The 19,928-nt window shown below is 29.0% G+C and overlaps 1 protein-coding gene across 2 annotated transcripts; it reads left to right on the top strand.

Annotated features, from left to right (window-relative positions):
* The first annotated feature begins 10,484 nt into the window (after nt 1-10,484).
* On the top strand, nt 10,485-19,728 carry LOC130950424 (ABC transporter G family member 36-like). Of its 2 annotated transcripts, none has more exons than XM_057878910.1 (22): nt 10,485-10,697; nt 10,958-11,345; nt 11,830-12,039; nt 12,163-12,247; nt 12,330-12,489; nt 12,578-12,654; nt 12,745-12,798; nt 13,135-13,225; nt 14,118-14,419; nt 15,162-15,760; nt 15,840-16,000; nt 16,091-16,197; nt 16,275-16,431; nt 16,529-16,672; nt 16,747-16,919; nt 17,032-17,364; nt 17,467-17,757; nt 17,848-18,065; nt 18,165-18,392; nt 18,494-18,665; nt 18,783-19,037; nt 19,131-19,728. In XM_057878910.1, the coding sequence occupies exons 2-22, from the start codon at nt 10,987-10,989 to the stop codon at nt 19,401-19,403; spliced, it is 4,449 nt and encodes a 1,482-aa protein (XP_057734893.1). In that variant the 5' UTR covers nt 10,485-10,697; nt 10,958-10,986; the 3' UTR covers nt 19,404-19,728. The 2 variants fall into 2 exon arrangements, with proteins under 2 accessions (XP_057734893.1, XP_057734894.1); XM_057878911.1 differs by having other exon boundaries at nt 10,513-10,697; nt 10,961-11,345.
* Nucleotides 19,729-19,928: the final 200 nt, after the last annotated feature.

The raw sequence follows: 19,928 nt of genomic DNA on the forward strand, positions 1-19,928 counted from the left end.
TACTTGAATGATCTCAAACTGAAAAAAATAAGTGAAGAATTTATAAGACGAAAAATTTTTTATATTATAAACTTAATATATTAAGATTTTAAATTTGATGTAGTATTTTTTTATTTTGTGTTCTTTCACTAAATTAATTTAAGTTAATTTAAAACTAAAAAAATGTGAAATTTCACATCGGTTTGAGAAGAAAATGAGACATACATGCCTTATAAAAATATAAAAATATACTTATCTTTTTTGGAGATATTTTGATAGATGAATATGAACGACTTTGTCATTCTCTATTATAAAAAATAATAAAATTACGAAGTCCGACGTATATCAAAACAAAATATCCACAAACGAATAGATTAGACTTTTACATAACTATTTATTATTATTATTATTGTTGTTATTATTATTATTATCACAAAAATTTAAATGGATGGATAAAAGTATATAAATTATTTTATGCTAAAATTATATAAATGAAATTTTAGAATAAATTATATAAATAAAATTTTAGATATTTAATTATAAATATTTTGATATCATATATAAAATCATTGAAGTAATAAAGTTACATAAGCATTTATGCTTCTACATAAGCAATAATTACAACTACATTACATGAAAACCGGGTTTTATCGTTTATTGATTATAAAATATAAATACAGATTCTCACATCTCACATAACGACAAAGAAGCACATTCTTAATTATCTTATGGAAAATGCTACTTGTACAACATAAATCAGCCTTTAGTCAGCCTTTTAATCTAATGTTTTATTATTTTAATTTTTTAATTAATTATATTTCCTATTTTTAAGGAACCACTATTATTTTAAACTTTATCAACTAAAAAATCTCTAAGTTCTTATCATTATAATAAAGTATTTCCTTTATTTTCTCCCCCTTTCTCGTTCACACTCTCTCTCTTTTAAAAAAATCAGTGAAGTTTTCAAAATTAATTAAACTCACTTCAATTATTTTTTTTATTTAAAACATTTAAAACTCATGTCAAAAACACATCTAAAATTAAATAAACAACATAAACACATTTAAAATTATGTATTAACACATCTAAATTATTGTTATTGTAGTTCTAAATTACATATTGAACACAGAAAAAGTTAAACTCAAATACACATCCAAAATTATAAGAATATACTCTAAATATTTTATCAACACATCCAAAACTCACGTAAAAAAACTTATATATGTACATAAGAACATAGTAAACAATGTAAACACATCTAATATTATAAGAATGCACTTTCAATATTTTATCAACACATCCAAAACTCACGTAAAAAATTTTATATATATACATAAGAACATAATAAGCAACATAAACACATCTAAAATTAAGTATTGACACATATAAATTAAGTTAATATTACAACTTCCAAATCAAATATATGAGTTAAAATCACAAACACATTTAAAAAAATAAAACATAGACATATTTAATATTATACAAAAATTGAAAAAATATAACCTTTTATTAAATGAAAAGAAAGGGATAACATATCTCCATGAATGAACTCAACCAAATTTTTTTAAAATTTTGCCAGAGACAGAGAAGAAGTGCGATGTACAAGAGGAGACAGGAGAAGCACAGGAAGAGGAGGAGGCGGTTGTGCGTGGTGCGAGGGAGGACACCAGGGATGGGGAGGAGTCCATCGATGGAGGAGGTGTGTGCGCGTCGCGAGGGAGGTGCACGTCGCGAGGAGGAGCGCGTTCGCCGAAGGAGAAGATCCTCGCAGAGGAGGTGCGCAACGCGGGAGAAGACGAAAACGGTCACATATGAAGAGGGGTAAACGTTGCAGTTCTGAATATTTACGAAGGAAGATTTTACTAGTGATGAAAATCTGATTTGAAATATTTGAGATTTGTTAGGATTTATAAGCTTTAAATTTAAATTTTAAATTTGAATTTTAGTTAATCCGATTTTTGTAGATTTGTATTTAAATTTAAAAAAAGAAAACAAGAAATCTATTTTAATGTGTTTGTTTTAATTTTTTTAAATTAATGTAATAAAAAGCTGAATATTGTACCATTTTTAAAGGATACCTAGTTGAATTGTTATCTTATTATTATGAAAAACGATCGTCACCTACATTTACGTCCATTGTCTTAACATCAATGTCACACATACAATAAATTACGGATTAGTATATTTATCCGTTGCTATCACATATACTTAGTAGGATGATGATACTATTAATAATAAAAGAATTAAATTTTTTAAATTTTAAATTTTACGTATGATTTTTTATTATTTATTTTATATATAAGATAAAAAAATATAAGTAAAAAATATTTAAAAATAAAAGATTATATTTTATTTTTTAAAATAAAAATCTATAGTTAAGAGAATCCAAATTCAATAATAAAAGGTCATCCGCTATTCTTATATAATTTTTTTTTTGTTATTCACATATTTTTTAATTGAATAATAGGTTAAAGATTTATCTGTCAAACATTTAAATTTTATTTAAAAATTTATTATTAATTAATAAATTACTATATAAATAAAACAAAAAATATTTACTTAAATAAACGAATAAATTTGATTATTCGACCAATTCAAATTAGTTATCGTTATTGTATTTTAAAATTCGTTTAACTAAACTCAATTGCGACATAATAATTGAGGGGAGTAGTGTGTCGTCAATCCATATATAACAATAACAAAATTAGTTAAGGAAATTAAATAAAGAATTTGCACTCTTGTAATAATATATAATTAGTATTTGTTACGTACTAATTAACACACACTGGTCGTTTTTTATTCGTTAGTTGTTACCACCAACCATCTGTATCTCCAACCGTTTCTTGCGTAATCTTTTTATTTAGGGTTTTAAAAATTAACTAATCCGGGTCTATGCATTTATTTGGTTCGTATAATATTTACTAACAAACAAGCACGTGGTAATTAAACATTATTGTTGATGCGAAGTTAGTCACCTTTATATTGTCTCAACAAACTATAGTTCAAATGGTATAATATTTTTATATTCATTTAAAAAATTACGAGTTCGAGTCTCTTTTAAAAAAAAAATAGTGACCTGTGTGTATCGTTGAATTGGTATATAACTTTGTTTAATAAATTTATGATAGTTATCCCTTTTACAATGTTGACCGAGTTGACCCTTTAATTAATTAAAAAATCACTCCAAACTATTTAAAAATTTTTATTTTTTAAAAATTTAGTGTTTAATTAGTTTTATAATTTATGATTTAGAATTTAAAATTAAATAAATGACATCGTCCAATTTATAAACACGAAGTTTTGTTGTATAAAATGTTCTTTATACCTCTCTTTACATGTACCATTGTCTAAAATATGTTGGCTAAAATTGAAGTTAAATAAAAAGGTTTAAAATTGTGTTATCTAAGATCCAGTAAAGACAAACATTTTTTAAATTAGTAGTGCTACAAAATTAGCATAATTTATTATTTTTAGTTATCAGTTAGTTAATAATATTTAAAAATAAAATAAATTATTATTTCTATTTATAAATATTTATAATACTAATAAATTTATTTTAAAAATTAAAATTAATTTTGCATCTATAAAAATAAAATTTAATTGACAAAATTAATTAAATTTTAAAAAATTATTTAAAATTTTTAAATTATTCTTTTTAATTTAACCTACATCATTCCAAATTTTAACTTTTTACCAACCTTTTATTATACTCTCATCCCCAACCCTTTATCAGCACCATCCGAATCCTTGGTAAAAAAATTGAGTTTTATTATTATAATGACTGAGATTAATAGAATTTTAGTCAAGCAAATTGAATGAATGAATAAGTGAATCTTTTAGATAATTCACAATTCATTATAATAATGGTAACATGTTAGAATTTGACAATTAAACCATACTTTAAGAGTTAACTAATAATTAGAAAGATAGAAAAAAATTATACTTTGTTCTTCTTGAGTTCTATTTAGTAAAAATATATTACTTCATACTATCAGATCGTTAAGGAGTGTTGCTAGCTCACCAACCTTGTTTAGTGTTGAACCTATAAAATCACACACTAATAATTGAGTGTTCTAATTTTTGTTAAAGAATTATTTAATTATTATTTTTATTTGATCAAATAAATAATTATATTAATTTAAATAGAATATTATTATATTTTTTGCTAGCACTAATTAAGAATATAATAATAATATGATAATTAAGAATATTAAATAAGAATTAAAAATAATTGTTTATTTTATTTTTAAATTTAAAATCTAAGTTTAGATGAAATTTTAAGTTTTTAACTGATTTTGTTTTAAATTATTGGGATATGATTCATAAAATTTGAAATATTCAAATTTGAAATTATATAATATGATTTAAATTTGAATTGAGATTCAAATTTGAAATCAATGACAAATCTCATACTATATATATGTATGACAAGAGTAAAGAAAATTCATACTAATAGCAAGAGTTTTATTTTTTTACATCTATACATATATGTATGTGAGTCGAATTTTTGGAAAAAGAATTTTATAGTGTGTAAAGAGATTTTTCAATTTAGATCAGATATCTATTGGTCAAGGAGTTGACCACAAAGGCTGATCTCGATGTGGATACACATAACGTCATCGTATCATCGAAAGAAAAGGTAATTTTTATTAGCATACACAGGTATTTAAATCTTATCTATATATTATTTCTAGAATAAAATTTAAGTACAGAATATATCTTTAAAATTTTTTTCCGTTACATATTATGAACATATAATAATCCTTCAAGCCCATATAACAAAATTTTGTTGTGGAAATTTAACTTGAATATGGAAGTAAAGGAAGTGTCGGAGTCGCGTATGGGGAGGAGGGGTGTTTCACCTCGTTGTGGGATCAGAAGAAGCAGAATTCGGACCATGCGAATTGTGTCCCTCAAAATGTTAAAAAAAATTACCCAAAATAAAAAAAACGGAGGATCTAAATTCCACGTTTCAGATTTCAAATTCCATCAGCTGCAAATTGGACCATACGATTTGTGAAGCAAAATTTCATCACCAAAAAACTCGTATGGTTCGAATTGTGTACTGTGAGTTTTTTTTAATTTTTTAACATAAATCGGACCCTGCGATTTGTGTACTCTGAATTTTTTTTCAATTTTTTAAACACAAATTTGGAGAGTCCGATTTATATCCTCCCATAATTTAAAAAAAATCAAAAATTACCATATTAAACTATATCACTCATTTTACTTCTATATCAAAATTTTTTAGCCTTTTGTTGTCCATATGAGAAAGAGAAGGAGGCAGTAGTCGTGTTGGTAATGGCGGCCACAGCAGTGATGATTATAGCTATGGATGAAAAAAAGTTTTGGATAGTAATGATACAGGGTTAGAGATTGAAGTGGCGGTGATAGTGGTTAAGGACAGAATTAAAAGTAATGAAATAGATTAAGCTCGAAAAAATAATTTAAAAATTTTGAATAAACTTTTAAGATTTAATTAGTTTTGTCAATTAAAATCTATTTTTTATGATTATAATTTTTTTATTAAAGTTGTCACCTTTTTAAATATTTGTGAGTAAAAATAATATTTTATTTTTTAAAAATATTTGGTAAAAATATAATTTTAAATTATTAGATTAAAAATATTAGATTTTTAACAAAAAATATTAGATTTTTAACAAAAAATATTAGTCAATATAAATTAAAATTCCTAACTTTCAAACTTTTCTCAAATATATTATCTAAAAATATCATTGTTTAAAATTTAAAGCCAAATAAATTTATGTCGCGCCACAATAATTAAGAAATTGCATATTGGCTTCGGAATCAAATTACAAGATAAAAAAAGAAAGCTACAAATTAAACCCATTTGCCTTTCCTAGAATTTAATTTGGAGCTTCCTTATTAATTCAAATCGTTCTATATTTAAGTTAATTTTTTATTTTGTATTAGTTTGTTACGAATTTAAGTTATATTTAAAAATTTTTTATTGACCAACACGTATACAAAATAAAATTTAAATTTTTTATATTTATTTAAATGTCAAGTACAGTGAATCGATCATTCCGCCACCAACTCAAGTTTGTTACAATAATAAGTTAATTAACTTACTAAAAATTCCAATGACCAATAAATGGACAATAGCATTCCAATTCCAAAGTCAAGAGCAACAATAAAGACCTGATCCTAGAAAATCTCAATTACATCACATGTTGAATGACAACTAAAAAGAGCTTCTAACCATTTTTGCATTGAGAAAATTAAATTGACTTGATCTAATAGAAGGGAACAATGCATGAATATTATAGTAGCGTTTGCGTAACGTTTCTTAGAAGTTAGAATGCATTGATGAAAAATGAAGACTCTTGGTCTTTAACAAGCTAAGGGAGCAAAAAAGAAAAAAAAGATGAGGCATTTACAAATTACAACGAGTGAATTGAAGTAATTGTCAGAGATAGTACAAAACTTTGAACGTGTTAATACTTAATAATGACTTTAACCAATCATATTCAATGGAGCAACACCATGTATCTCTCCAAACTAAACCATATTCTTCAACTTCAAATATTCTCTTCATTTGTTTGTTCAAACCTGTAAGGTATATTTTCCTTTTGGGGTTCCTCAAGGGCAAAATTTTGATATGACAACCGCGTCCCCAAACATTTTTTTTGAAACAAAAAATTCCATACAATAAGATAGAGTATCAACGAAAAAATATTAAATAAATAAAATAAACTAATTTTTAATCATATTCGATAAAAGACATCAACACCTAAAAAATTAAATATTATTCTATTTTTTTATAGTTTTTAATCGATCTATTAACTATCCATGCAATACCTGATTATTGATTCATGAAGATTTTGTTATTTATTTTCAACCAAATACTCTAAATAATAACAATGAAACCAAACATTTAATATTATATAAAAATCAACATTAATCCCTTTTTTTGGTTGTAAAATTATTTTATATTTTTTTAGGATTTAAAAATTAAGATTAAAATTTAAAATAAAAAATTAACTGATATTGAACAATACTTTTATAATTTAGATAGTTAAATAAGATATTCTTTATATATATTACAACCGTAACTTAGATTGGATTTGATTTTTAAAATAAAATAAGACACAAAAAACACATACATAAATTTTAGTGTTATTGTATTTTATTTAATGATAAATTTAAATAAATTATAAAAATTTAATTGATTTTTAATTTTTTATAAAAAATATAATAATAAAAAATATATTTATAAAAATTTGATAAAAATAATAAAAAACAAAAAAATTTATTAATATTTTTTATTATTTTTTATCAAAAAATATAAAATATATTAATTTAATATTCTTAAATATTCTTTTTATTCATATATTATCTATTAAATATAATTTTATTTTTTTTATATCTCTCTCCAAGTTCCCAAATCCCAAGTGCTTTGAGCCCATAGCTGATAACAATACTTAATTGATTAGTTTTTTGTTGTTGGATAATGTCGCATTAATTTCAAATAACTAGACAACAAATCTTACATACAACAAAATAAACAAATAAAAAAGACCAGGTTAATTTAAAATATTTTATTTTGTGTGGAGAATTCTCATCTTACCCAACTAATATATGGGGCCAGAAACAAATAGTGTCAACTTTTATAATCCAGATGCAATAGTAGTTTCTATTTTGCTCTCTAATATACTCTGACCATAGTCAAATGAACAAGGAAAACAATCTATAATAAAGATAATAATATTTGAATATAAAATCAGAAAATTTTGACTCTGTGTGCATACATATCTTTTATATTTTCTCAACACATTATTTTATAAAAAAAATTCTTGAGACCTTGACTTTTTGATCTGCATATATTTAAGTTTTTTAAAATTTTAAAATATATTTAAATTTTTGATATTTTTAAAATTTAGATTTATCGATCCTTCATGTTTACTTGAGTTTGTTATAGATTCAACGAAAAAATCAAACATAATTTTTGTTATAGTTGATATGAATGTACATGTAAAAAATTTTTTAAAATAAAAAATTTAAATATAAAAATTAATGTATCTAAATTTTAAAAAAATTAAAACTTTAAATATATTTTTAAATTTTAAAAAATTTAAATATTTGTAAACGGAAAGATTAAGAACCGATTTTTCCGTATATCTTTTTCATAAAAGTGAACCATGGGGTTGGTGACCGTATTATGTACTACTGTGACGTTAATTTGATATTACTTGATTATTATCATTATTATTATTTTATTTTGTCTGTCCATGTGAGTGTGAATTGAATATACTTTTGTGTCTACATATTGAACACCCAAAAAATGTGGAAGAATGCATTTTTTTTTTCTGATAAGATTTGTGATGTATATATTATATTTGAGAGAATCATTTACCAACAGAGAATGACTATTTATGGGGTACATGCATGGCCATCATTTTTCCTTCGACTAAAGTCTTGAACAATTCAATTAGTTTAGGTAGTTCAAATTTCATTTTTTGGAAAAAAAAAAAAAGTTGTCTGCCTACAAAAATTAACCTTACCATAATGTAAATAATATTTCTTTAATCAAAGCTATATACTAATTACACAAATTAAAAAAGATTTAAGACAATAATCAAGTAGAAAAGGAGAGTAAAAATTAAAATATATAGTGGATTATATTATTTGAAGTAGGTAGAAGGGAAAAGAACTTGGTGGGGACATTTCAACCCCCACTTAAGCTGCCATAGAAGACTTTGCTATTTCTCTTTACCAATTATTGCAAGTATGTCCATATCTATTTTTTTATATATAAATTAAATGAAATGTAAATGAGGAAAGAACTTGGTCAAACTCATGCCAATAACATAGGTCATATTAATTTAAGGGACATAATAATCAGATGCTTATTGATAGTTTCTGATGAAAGCTTGATTTACATGTCATCATGAATTACGTATTGAATTTGCAATTTTACATATCTACTGAATTGAATAATTACGTACTGAATTTGTAATTATACAAAATTGATTATATTGGTGATTCACTCATGTTTTCCTATATACCTTCTATTCAGTTAATTCTGGAATTGGTCTGATGAGAAGGTAAGTGAGAACAGTGAAACTTATTACACGTCCAAACATTAAACGTGACCAAAAAACATTTCTATCACCGTACCGTACATTTCTTTTTTCAAGGTATTATTATTATTATTATTATTATTATTATTAAAAGGTAAAACTATATCATTTAAAATCAATACTCATCTTCAAATGAAGAAATAAAATTAATAAACTTGTTAGATATATAATTCTTCATGTACCTCTTTTTATTGTCTTAAGTTTTTGGAAGAATTTATTTTTTGAAATGATATTATTAATTATTTTATGACCGAAATATTTAAAATTCGACCCTTGTAAGATCCTAAAAGAAAAAGAATTAAGTATAAGGCAGATTAAAAAGAGAAAGAAAGCTTATGAAAAAATTTAAACAAATTTAAAAGAGATTTTTATTTAAAAAATGTGTTAGAAATATAATTATTTATGTGTCTTCTTCTATCAACTTAAATTAAAAAAAATTAATTTTATGATAAACTATTTTAGATATTTGTTACTAGCTCCTTGTATGATTTTTACTCGTACATATGTAGCATATTACTTATTTATAATATTAAACAGTCTAATTAAGTGAAAAAATATATAAAAACTAACAACACAAATGTGATAAGAGGACCAAATATATAAAACACAAACATATTTAAGGTGATTCAAGTATTCAACACTCAAGCATAATTTAATTTATTGTTGGGCCTTTTCTTATTTCTTTTGTATATTAACATAATTTACTACATAATACATATATAATTATTAACAGCAAAAAACAAACACATTTTGAAAACTTAGTTAACCAGTACAAGTAAAAAAAGTAATAAAAAAATTATTATTTTACCCATCAAAATTAACGACACTAATAAATTTATCAATGAATGAATTAAATTAACTTTATATCTACAAAAGTATAACTAAAATACTAAAAGTATCCAAATATTAATTTTATTCGTGTATAAATTTATCAACGTTCTCTAACATTTATAAATAAAAATAATAATTTATTTAATTTTTACCAGTACAAAATTAATTTCATTTTTCATAAATAATTTGTCGATATTCTAAATTTTTATTGATAAAAATAATAATAATTTATTCTTGAAATATAAATAAAAAAAAACACCAAAAGAAAAATTATTACAAAGTACCTACTATTAGGTATAGATATAAATATATAATTTAATTAAATTAAATGAATAATTTTGGCTTGTTCAAAAGAACGCATTTGTAGTAGGAAGGTGCAAAGAAATCGGAAACGCTGGTCATGTTTGACTCTCTCACACTCTCACCACTTTTTCGGATTTTGCCCAACTTGCATAGTAATTCAACACATCAATTTTTATATAAAATATTTTCATATTAGTAAAGTTGTTACACGCCAAATTTCCAATTCTAACTAGAAAATAGGATTATTTAACCAATAACCAATTAACTAATTAAGATTTAAGACAAAAAAAAAAAAAAGAGTCTTCCTACAACACACCAAACCCCTTCACTCACTCATATAAATGTATGCTACATAACATTACATGCAACACCACTTAGCTTCTCTTCAGAACTGAGACAAAGCTCAGTTCAGAAGCCTAACAAGAATTTTATGACACAAGTACATAAATCAAACAAGAGTGAAGCTTAGAAGAAATTAAAGTAAGTTTTTTTTTTTCTGTTTTGGTTTTGTTTTGTTCATTTTTATGTTAATTAATGGGAATTAGACTTCTCAATTCTTATACTTAACAATGCTTGTCTCATAAAAACTAGGCCATTTGTTCTGTTTTGTTATGTTCATGACATAACATTATATTCTTAAAAAAGAGATGATTTTTTTGGTGTATTTTAATTTTTAAGCATGATCAAAAGCACCCCATTTGTTGTTTGATTCATATGAGTGATTTTTGATTGAAAATCAGAAGAGGGGTGGTGGCAAAAGAATCCAAAGATGGATTCAAATTTAAGCAGAAGCATAAGCAGGAGCTTAAGCAGATCAAGTTGGAAAATGGAAGAGGTATTTGCAAGTGGGAGATATTCAAGGAGAACCTCACATGTTGATGAAGATGAAGAGGCTTTGAAATGGGCTGCAATTGAGAAGCTTCCAACCTATGATAGGTTGAGAACAAGTATCATTCAGAATTTTGGTGAAGGTGATCATCATCATCATGATGCCAAGGCTCAGCATAGAGAAGTTGATGTTAGGAAGCTTGATATGAATGAGAGGCAACAAATCATTGATCAAATCTTCAAGGTGGCTGAAGAGGATAATGAGAAGTTCTTGACCAAGTTCAGAAACAGAATTGACAAGTGAGTTCTCATCAATTCTCAAATCAAAACCATTATTATGATGAATGATTAACTTGTTAATTTTATTGAATTTAAAAAGACAACTTTATAGATAATTTATATATACTTTTATGTGGCTACTATATGTCTTTTTTATGTTTTCTCATATCTTACATGATAAGATAAATTTGTCTTTATCATCTGCTGAAAACTAACAAAAAGACAAAAAGAACAGTTTCATGGAAGAAGAAGAGAGGAATCTGATTTACCCTTTAACCCTTAATTAATTTTGAAACTTAGTATTGTTAAGATTGAATTAGGAATGAATGAAAACTTTATTGTTCACTTAATTTTTTTGGCTTACAATTAATAATAATTAAGAGACTTAATCTCTTGCTGCAATGAATAGTGTAAATAGTACATTATTATTATTATTAGTACAACAATTGTAATTAAATCATCTAAGACTTTGATCTAAATTATTAGAGATTGTTCCAAATTGCAGGGTTGGAATCAAACTTCCAACAGTTGAAGTAAGGTTTCAGAATTTGACAGTTGAGGCTAATTCCTATGTTGGAAGCAGAGCTTTGCCAACACTTCCAAACACTGCATTGAACATTCTAGAATCAGCACTTGGCATGTGTGGGATTAGTACTACTAAAAGAACAAAGCTCACAATTCTTAAGAATGCCTCCGGAATTGTTAAACCCTCGAGGTACCATAACATCGATCAAAGTTTTTACCATTCGTAAAATTAAACCCGAAATCCAGAAAACAGAAAATACTGATATCTTATAATTTTATAGAAAATCGTAGTAATTTTCGTAATTTTTTGCAGGATGGCCCTTTTACTTGGCCCACCTTCTTCAGGAAAAACAACTCTTTTGTTGGCATTGGCTGGAAAATTGGACTCTGAATTGAAGGTAGATTCATACACAATCATTATAATGAAATTAATGATGCATAAGAATTATTAAATAAATGTGACTGGTTTTGATGAAATAGGTAACCGGAGAAATTAGTTATAATGGGCATAGGCCTAATGAATTTGTGCCAAGAAAGACTTCAGCATACATTAGCCAAAATGATGTTCATGTTGGAGAAATGACAGTTAAGGAGACACTTGATTTCTCAGCTAGGTGCCAAGGAGTTGGAACTAGATATGGTAAATTCAATTCAAATTATTACTATTATTATTATTATTATTTATGTAAAGTAATTTATAATATATTATTTTTTTAATGTTATTATAGATCTATTAGCTGAGGTTGCTAGAAGAGAAAAGGAAGCTGGCATATTTCCAGAGGCAGAACTTGACCTTTTCATGAAGGTAGTTATTTTCATTAATTTAATTTTATTTTATTTAATTTTCCATTTGGTTATTTTATTTTATTTTATTTTATTTATTTATTTATTTTAGGCAACTGCAATGGGAGGAACAGAAAGCAGTCTCATCACTGATTATACTCTTAAAGTGAGTAATTACATATTTAGCCCTTTAATTTTTTTTAAGTTGAGATGAATGTGGACATAAACTAGAATGTTTTTTCTTCACTTTATAGTTTATAACTTTGAGATTCTAAATTAGATTCTAAGCACCTACTCTGATCTACTTGACAAAATTGTCAACTCAACTACCCTACATTGCTTGTCTGATTTATATTTCATGGTCCCACATAGGAGGCCCCAGCAGGATAACCACATTTGTTACATGAATTACCTAAACTACCCTCACATTATTAAATTAAATTCTAAATTAGCATGTCCAATGATGTCATTTTGTTCTAACAAATCAATGTTCATGAAACAGATTTTAGGCCTTGATATTTGCAAGGATACTATTGTTGGAGATGAAATGCATAGAGGCGTATCCGGTGGCCAAAAGAAGCGTGTCACAACTGGTTAGTTTGTTTTAAATTTTTTATTATTAAATTAAATGTCTTTTTCCTATCTTATTGGATTGGACCCAAAAGTCCAAATTATTGTCAACATCCACGTCATATTTCTGACATTATTTTATTATTTTAATTTCAACCTTGGGCTTCTATTTTGAAGAAGCTTTCGTTCATGGACCCCCCCCCCTCCTATGGCGGCCACTAACACTTGTGAACAAAAACAAAAAAATTGACAAATTTTCTTTTCCAAAAGATTAAGAAAAGTGTGGCCAAACCAATTCTTAGTCACCGGGAGTGGATCCTCTCCAGTGGAATAAAAACTGGATAGTGTCCAGTGTAGGATCTCACCTTTCATTGTTCTCTCTCTCTTATTTAATTTTAGTCCCACTTATAGAATTAAAGGTGAGAGATCACACTTTATTCTCTCAAATGTTAAAAAAAATGGAGAGGATCCATTTCTCTTAGTCACCTAACTCAAGTTGTTTAGTTGGACTTGTTTTCTTTCTCCTTCACCTGCCAATATATATATAAAAATATATAAAATATAATTTGTTATTGTCACTAAATAGAATAAATTATAAATTAATATACCTCATTTTCAATCCATTAAGACTTTCAAGTCTCCATACTTGAATTCTTTAATACCTTCTGTTATGCTCTCACTATGTCCTGTACCTTTCAATCATTTTCATGTAGTTATGGGCTTTTAATAAATTAATTACCTTATGTTCATTATAATATACATTTTAGTCACAGGGAGTAGATTCTTTCAATTTTTTTTAATTGTTTGATAAAATATGATATTTAATTATTTAGTATTTTTTTTTATATTTTTTTGTCCCACTTAACAAACATGTTCATAAAACTAAATGGGCTTTTTTGGTGTTTTACTGTATAGGTGAGATGATTGTTGGGCCTACAAAAACACTGTTTATGGATGAGATATCCACTGGTCTTGATAGCTCCACAACATATCAAATAGTGAAATGCTTGCAACAAATTGTGCATCTCACTGAAGGAACAATACTAATGTCCCTTCTCCAACCAGCTCCTGAGACATTCAATCTCTTTGATGACATCATTCTCATTTCTGAGGGCCAAATTGTCTACCAGGGTCCACGTGAGCACATTGTTGAGTTCTTTGAATTATGTGGGTTCAAATGCCCTGAGAGAAAGGGCATTGCTGACTTTTTACAAGAGGTAACAATTGTATAACATGAATACATATTCATTGACATCATAGTATCATCTTGTTAATTACAATATTGACCTTGCCACAATGTTAACTAATATGGGCCTCTTTAGGCCCAATAAAAACTAATGCGGGCCTCTGGTAAATGAAGTTAGTTACTAGGACAGAGACGGAGAGACTGTGATACAGTATTATGTTTGTTGGCTCAGAGATTGATATTAAAATTTCTGTTTTTGTCCCTAAAATTTCAGTATTTTAGTACCTTCAAAAAGTAGGAGACACAGGAGACTGAAATTTTTAGAGATAGAGACTGAAATTTTAATAACATTTTATACATAAAATATCCTCATTTCAATTAATTAATTCTAATTTTATTTTTGTGCAAATTAAATTAGAATTTTATTCTTGTTTCAATTTCTGTCTTTCACTTTGCACCAAATCGAATACTGAAATTTATTTCGATTCTTGTCTCTTAATCTTTTAGTCTCTGTCTCTCAGTCTCAGTCTTTCAATCTTTGTCTCTCTACCAAACGCTACCTAAATGATTTGATATATTCGACTAAACTACTTAAAATAAATAACTATATTACGTGTATACCAAAGTCGGCTACCAATATAAAATACATATTGAAATACAAATACATTTGTGACTGATCTTGGTGTACGAATAATATTTTTTTAAAACAATAAGTATCACAATCTAAACTATTAGTTTTGAATGTTTCTAAAACAGAATCAAATTTGTAACAGGTTACCTCAAGAAAGGATCAAGAACAATATTGGGCAGACAGAAACATACCATACCGTTATGTAACTGTAACAGAATTTGCAAACAAGTTCAAAAGATTCCATGTTGGAATGGAACTGGAAAATGAGCTAAGAGTGCCATTTGACAGATCAAGAGCACACAAAGCAGCACTTGTATACAACAAATGGTCAGTTCCCAAAATGGACCTTCTAAGAGCATGTTGGGACAAAGAGTGGCTCCTCATCAAGAGGAACTCATTTGTCTACATCTTCAAGACTGTCCAGATCATCATTATCGCCTTCATCGCCGCCACCATGTTTATAAGGACGAGAATGCACCGGCGAAATGAGGACGATGCAGCCCTCTACGTCGGCGCAATCTTGTTTAGCATGATCATGAACATGTTCAATGGTTTTGCTGAGCTTGCACTCACCATTCAAAGGCTTCCTGTGTTTTACAAGCAGAGGGATCATCTTTTCCACCCTGCTTGGACTTACACTCTTCCCAATTTCCTCTTGAGGATTCCAATTTCGATATTCGAGTCTCTTGTTTGGGTGCTTGTTACCTACTACACTATAGGATTTGCTCCTGAAGCTGAGAGGTAAAAAAGATGATAACTTGTTGCTCAAGTTATCTTATTTATTCATATTGTTTATAGTACTAATTGTGAAACTTTTCAGGTTCTTCAAGCAACTTTTGTTGGTGTTCCTTGTTCAACAAATGGCTGCTGGAATGTTTAGGTTCATTTCTGGAGTCTGCAGAACAATGATCATAGCAAACACTGGTGGTGCACTCATGCTTCTTCTTGTTTTCCTTCTTGGTGGTTTCATCCTTCCGAAACGTGAGTCGAATCGAATCATCAACACCTTACATTACATTGGTTATCATCTGTTCAATGAAAATGCTAACATGGATTCTTAAATGATCACAGGTGAAATTCCAAATTGGTGGGTGTGGGGATACTGGGTTTCACCACTATCATATGCCTTCAATGCCCTTGCTGTGAATGAATTATATGCACCAAGATGGAACAAACCAGTAAGTAGCAGAAGCTTTTAATTTGCATATTTCAAATAAGTGATTGGTTTTCTCAATTTTTTTTTCTTTGAATGCAGTCTCCTACACAGGCAAATTTGACATTAGGTGTGTCTACATTAAGAAACTTTGATGCTTTTGCCAACAAGAATTGGTACTGGATTGGTGCAGGATCACTTTTAGCCTTCACTATTTTGTACAATGTTCTGTTTACTCTTGCACTTATGTACCTAAATCGTAAGATCTCACATACTCATCAATCTTTTAGTTGAATTAGTTCTTCAATTGTTTTGTCTTGACAAGGATTTTGTATTCTCTTGTTTTGTTGCAATAGCTCTTGGAAAGAAACAAGCAATTATAACTGAAGAAGATGCGAGCGAAATGGAGGTAGGCGAAGAACCAAGACTCATTAGGCCACCAGAAACCAACCGAGAATCAATGCGCCGGTCATTGTCTAAGGCTGATGGAAATAACTCAAGTAAGTATCAATGAAGAAATGTGTTGTGTTCTTCTTGATGCAGTTATGGATGGTTGCTAATTATGCTTGTATAGGTGAAGTTGCGATGCAGCGAATGAGCAGCCGGGCTAATCCCAATGGAACAAGAAATTCTGATTCGACACTTGATTCGGCCACTGGTGTAGCCCCAAAGAGAGGAATGATTCTACCTTTCCAGCCACTTGCAATGTCCTTTGACAGTGTTAATTACTATGTGGACATGCCTGCAGTAAGAATCACATTCACTTGTTGAATACAATGCTTATATATCTTTCTTTCCCTCTTAAGAATCCATGGAATCTATGAAGGAGACTTGTTCCTAACTCGGCTGCATTCAACAGGAAATGAAAGAGCAAGGAGTGGCAGAGGATAGGCTGCAACTTCTGAGGGAAGTAACAAGTGCCTTTAGGCCTGGAGTCTTGACTGCTCTGATGGGAGTCAGTGGAGCTGGGAAGACAACTTTGATGGATGTTTTGGCCGGAAGAAAAACCGGTGGTTACATTGAAGGAGATATTAGAATCTCCGGGTTCCCTAAGAAGCAAGAAACCTTTGCTAGAGTTTCAGGTTACTGCGAACAGACCGATATTCATTCGCCACAAGTTACTATCCGAGAATCTTTGCTTTACTCGGCATTCCTTCGCTTGCCTAAGGAAGTTAGCCGCGAAGAAAAGACAGTAAGCACCATATACTTTGATTCTAGATTGTTCTGTTGGTAAAGGTTCATAGAAGGACTGATATAACATTTCTTCTTGTTCTTCTTTTGTTAATCATCTCAGCAATTTGTGGACCAAGTTATGGACTTGGTAGAGTTGGACAGTCTCAAGGATGCTATAGTTGGGCTTCCAGGAGTTACAGGGCTGTCGACTGAACAGCGAAAGAGGCTGACAATCGCTGTCGAGCTTGTTGCTAATCCTTCAATCATTTTCATGGATGAACCAACCTCAGGTCTTGATGCAAGAGCAGCAGCCATTGTTATGAGAACAGTGAGGAACACTGTGGACACTGGAAGAACAGTTGTCTGCACAATTCACCAGCCTAGCATAGATATCTTTGAAGCTTTTGACGAGGTAAACAACAAAAAAACCCTAAACCATAAACCTTAAACATGGCGAACTTTGTAGAATTTGTTTGGTACTAAATATGTCCTTTTGCACCAGCTCTTGCTGATGAAAAGAGGAGGGCAAGTGATCTACTCAGGACCTTTAGGCCGGAACTCGCACAAGATTGTAGAATACTTTGAGGCAATTCCAGGTGTCCCAAAGATCAAGGAAATGTACAACCCTGCAACATGGATGCTTGAAGTAAGTTCCATTGCAGCCGAAGTCCGGCTTGGAATGGACTTTGCTGAATACTACAAGAACTCTGCTTTGTTCCAGTAAGTTGATAAAATAAAACAATTTGAGTACTTAACACATTTTCAATACCTCTTTTTTTTGTTGCTTGAAGCTAAAGCAATCTCTTATTGCTCGCGCAGGCGCAACAAAACTCTTGTGAAGGAGCTAAGCACGCCACCTCCTGGCGCAAAGGATTTATATTTCCCCACCAAGTACTCTCAAAATGCATGGGGTCAGTTCACATCTTGTTTATGGAAGCAATGGCTGACATATTGGAGAAGTCCAGATTACAATCTTGTTAGATTCTTCTTCACCTTAGCAAGTGCTCTCATGATTGGGACAGTGTTCTGGAGAGTTGGCAAGCACACGTAAGATTACAAAATAAATCTTAACTGCTTTATTCTTCAATCATTCATTAATCATGATCAACTTTGAACTAATTTTCTCTCTTCTTGTTATCTTTTTGCAGGTTGACCACATCTAGCTTGACCATGGTAATTGGAGCAATGTATGCTGCAGTTATTTTCGTTGGAATTAACAACTGCCAAACTGTCCAACCGGTAGTAGCCATTGAACGAACTGTATTCTATCGAGAAAGAGCAGCCGGAATGTATGCTCCTATGCCTTATGCTATTGCACAGGTAAGCTTACAAACCAGATGTTAATACTTGATCAGCTATGAGTGACAAACACAGAATCCTAGTTCTGTTTGCTTGTTATGCTAACCTTACCTCCATTGAATCTCTTTTCAATTTCAGGTTCTAACTGAGATTCCTTATGTCTTCATCCAAGCTGTGTATTACTCACTCATAGTGTATGCAATGGTGTCCTTTGACTGGAAGGTGGAGAAGTTCTTTTGGTTCTTCTTTGTCAGCTTCTTCTCCTTCTTGTACTTCACATACTATGGCATGATGACTGTTTCCATCACACCAAACCATCAAGTTGCATCGATCTTCGCAGCAGCATTCTATGGACTCTTCAATCTCTTCTCTGGTTTCTTTATCCCAAGACCTGTGAGTAACATTCACCTTCTTTCTTCTTTATACCCTTTAGGCCTTTATCATCTATATGCTAACATAATTTCTCTACCAACTTTGGCATTTCAGAAAATTCCTAAATGGTGGGTTTGGTACTACTGGATTTGTCCTGTGGCATGGACAGTGTATGGACTAATCGTTTCGCAGTACAGAGATATCACCACCGAAATGTTTATAGCCAGCGAAAATAGGAACTACACTGTCAAAGATTATATTAACCACCATTATGGTTTCAAACCAGACTTCATGGGACCAGTTGCTGCAGTTTTGGTGCTTTTCGCTGTCTTCTTCGCCTTTGTGTTTGCCGTATGCATCAGGGCACTGAACTTCCAAACAAGATAAAAGAGAGCTGCATTGTAACAAAATATGATGAAGTTATGTACTGGAAAAAATTCTAGAAGTCCTAGTGATTTGTATGTGTATATATATATATAACTGATGCTGTAGCCAGCACTCCAGAAAGATTTTATGCAGCATATGGTCGGTGACAACAATATTTTTGATAGCAGTTCTTTGAGGGTTTTGAAGTAGCCAGTAAATGTAAATCATATGAATGTTGGTATTATTGTTAGTTTGCTTTGCTGCATAGAAGAAATTAGTTTTTTTTCTCTTTGTAATGATATTACCTTATTGTGGTGAATAAAAATTTATTCTTTTACCACCTTCACTTTCTTTGTCTCCCAAATTTAATTTGATAACAAGTAAGCTCTTGCATCTTAAGTCCAAATTTTGCAACCTACCCTTGTCTGCTGTAATGGTTATTAGGTACTAAGCTTATATATATATATATATATATATATATATATATATAGTCTCATCATATTCATATCTACATTGTTAGAATAAAATGTCTATTTGCACTTTCAA

Source organism: Arachis stenosperma, chromosome 9, assembly GCF_014773155.1.
Source record: "Arachis stenosperma cultivar V10309 chromosome 9, arast.V10309.gnm1.PFL2, whole genome shotgun sequence".
Taxonomy (NCBI): domain Eukaryota; kingdom Viridiplantae; phylum Streptophyta; class Magnoliopsida; order Fabales; family Fabaceae; genus Arachis; species Arachis stenosperma.

Coding starts and splice junctions, on each gene's coding strand:
- LOC130950424 (XM_057878910.1), top strand. CDS start 10,987: ATGGATTCAAATTTAAGCAGAAGCATAAGCAGGAGCTTAAGCAGATCA. Junction 13,226..14,117: donor AAAGAAGCGTGTCACAACTG/GTTAGTTTGTTT, acceptor TTTACTGTATAG/GTGAGATGATTGTTGGGCCT. Junction 17,365..17,466: donor TTAGCCGCGAAGAAAAGACA/GTAAGCACCATA, acceptor TAATCATCTCAG/CAATTTGTGGACCAAGTTAT.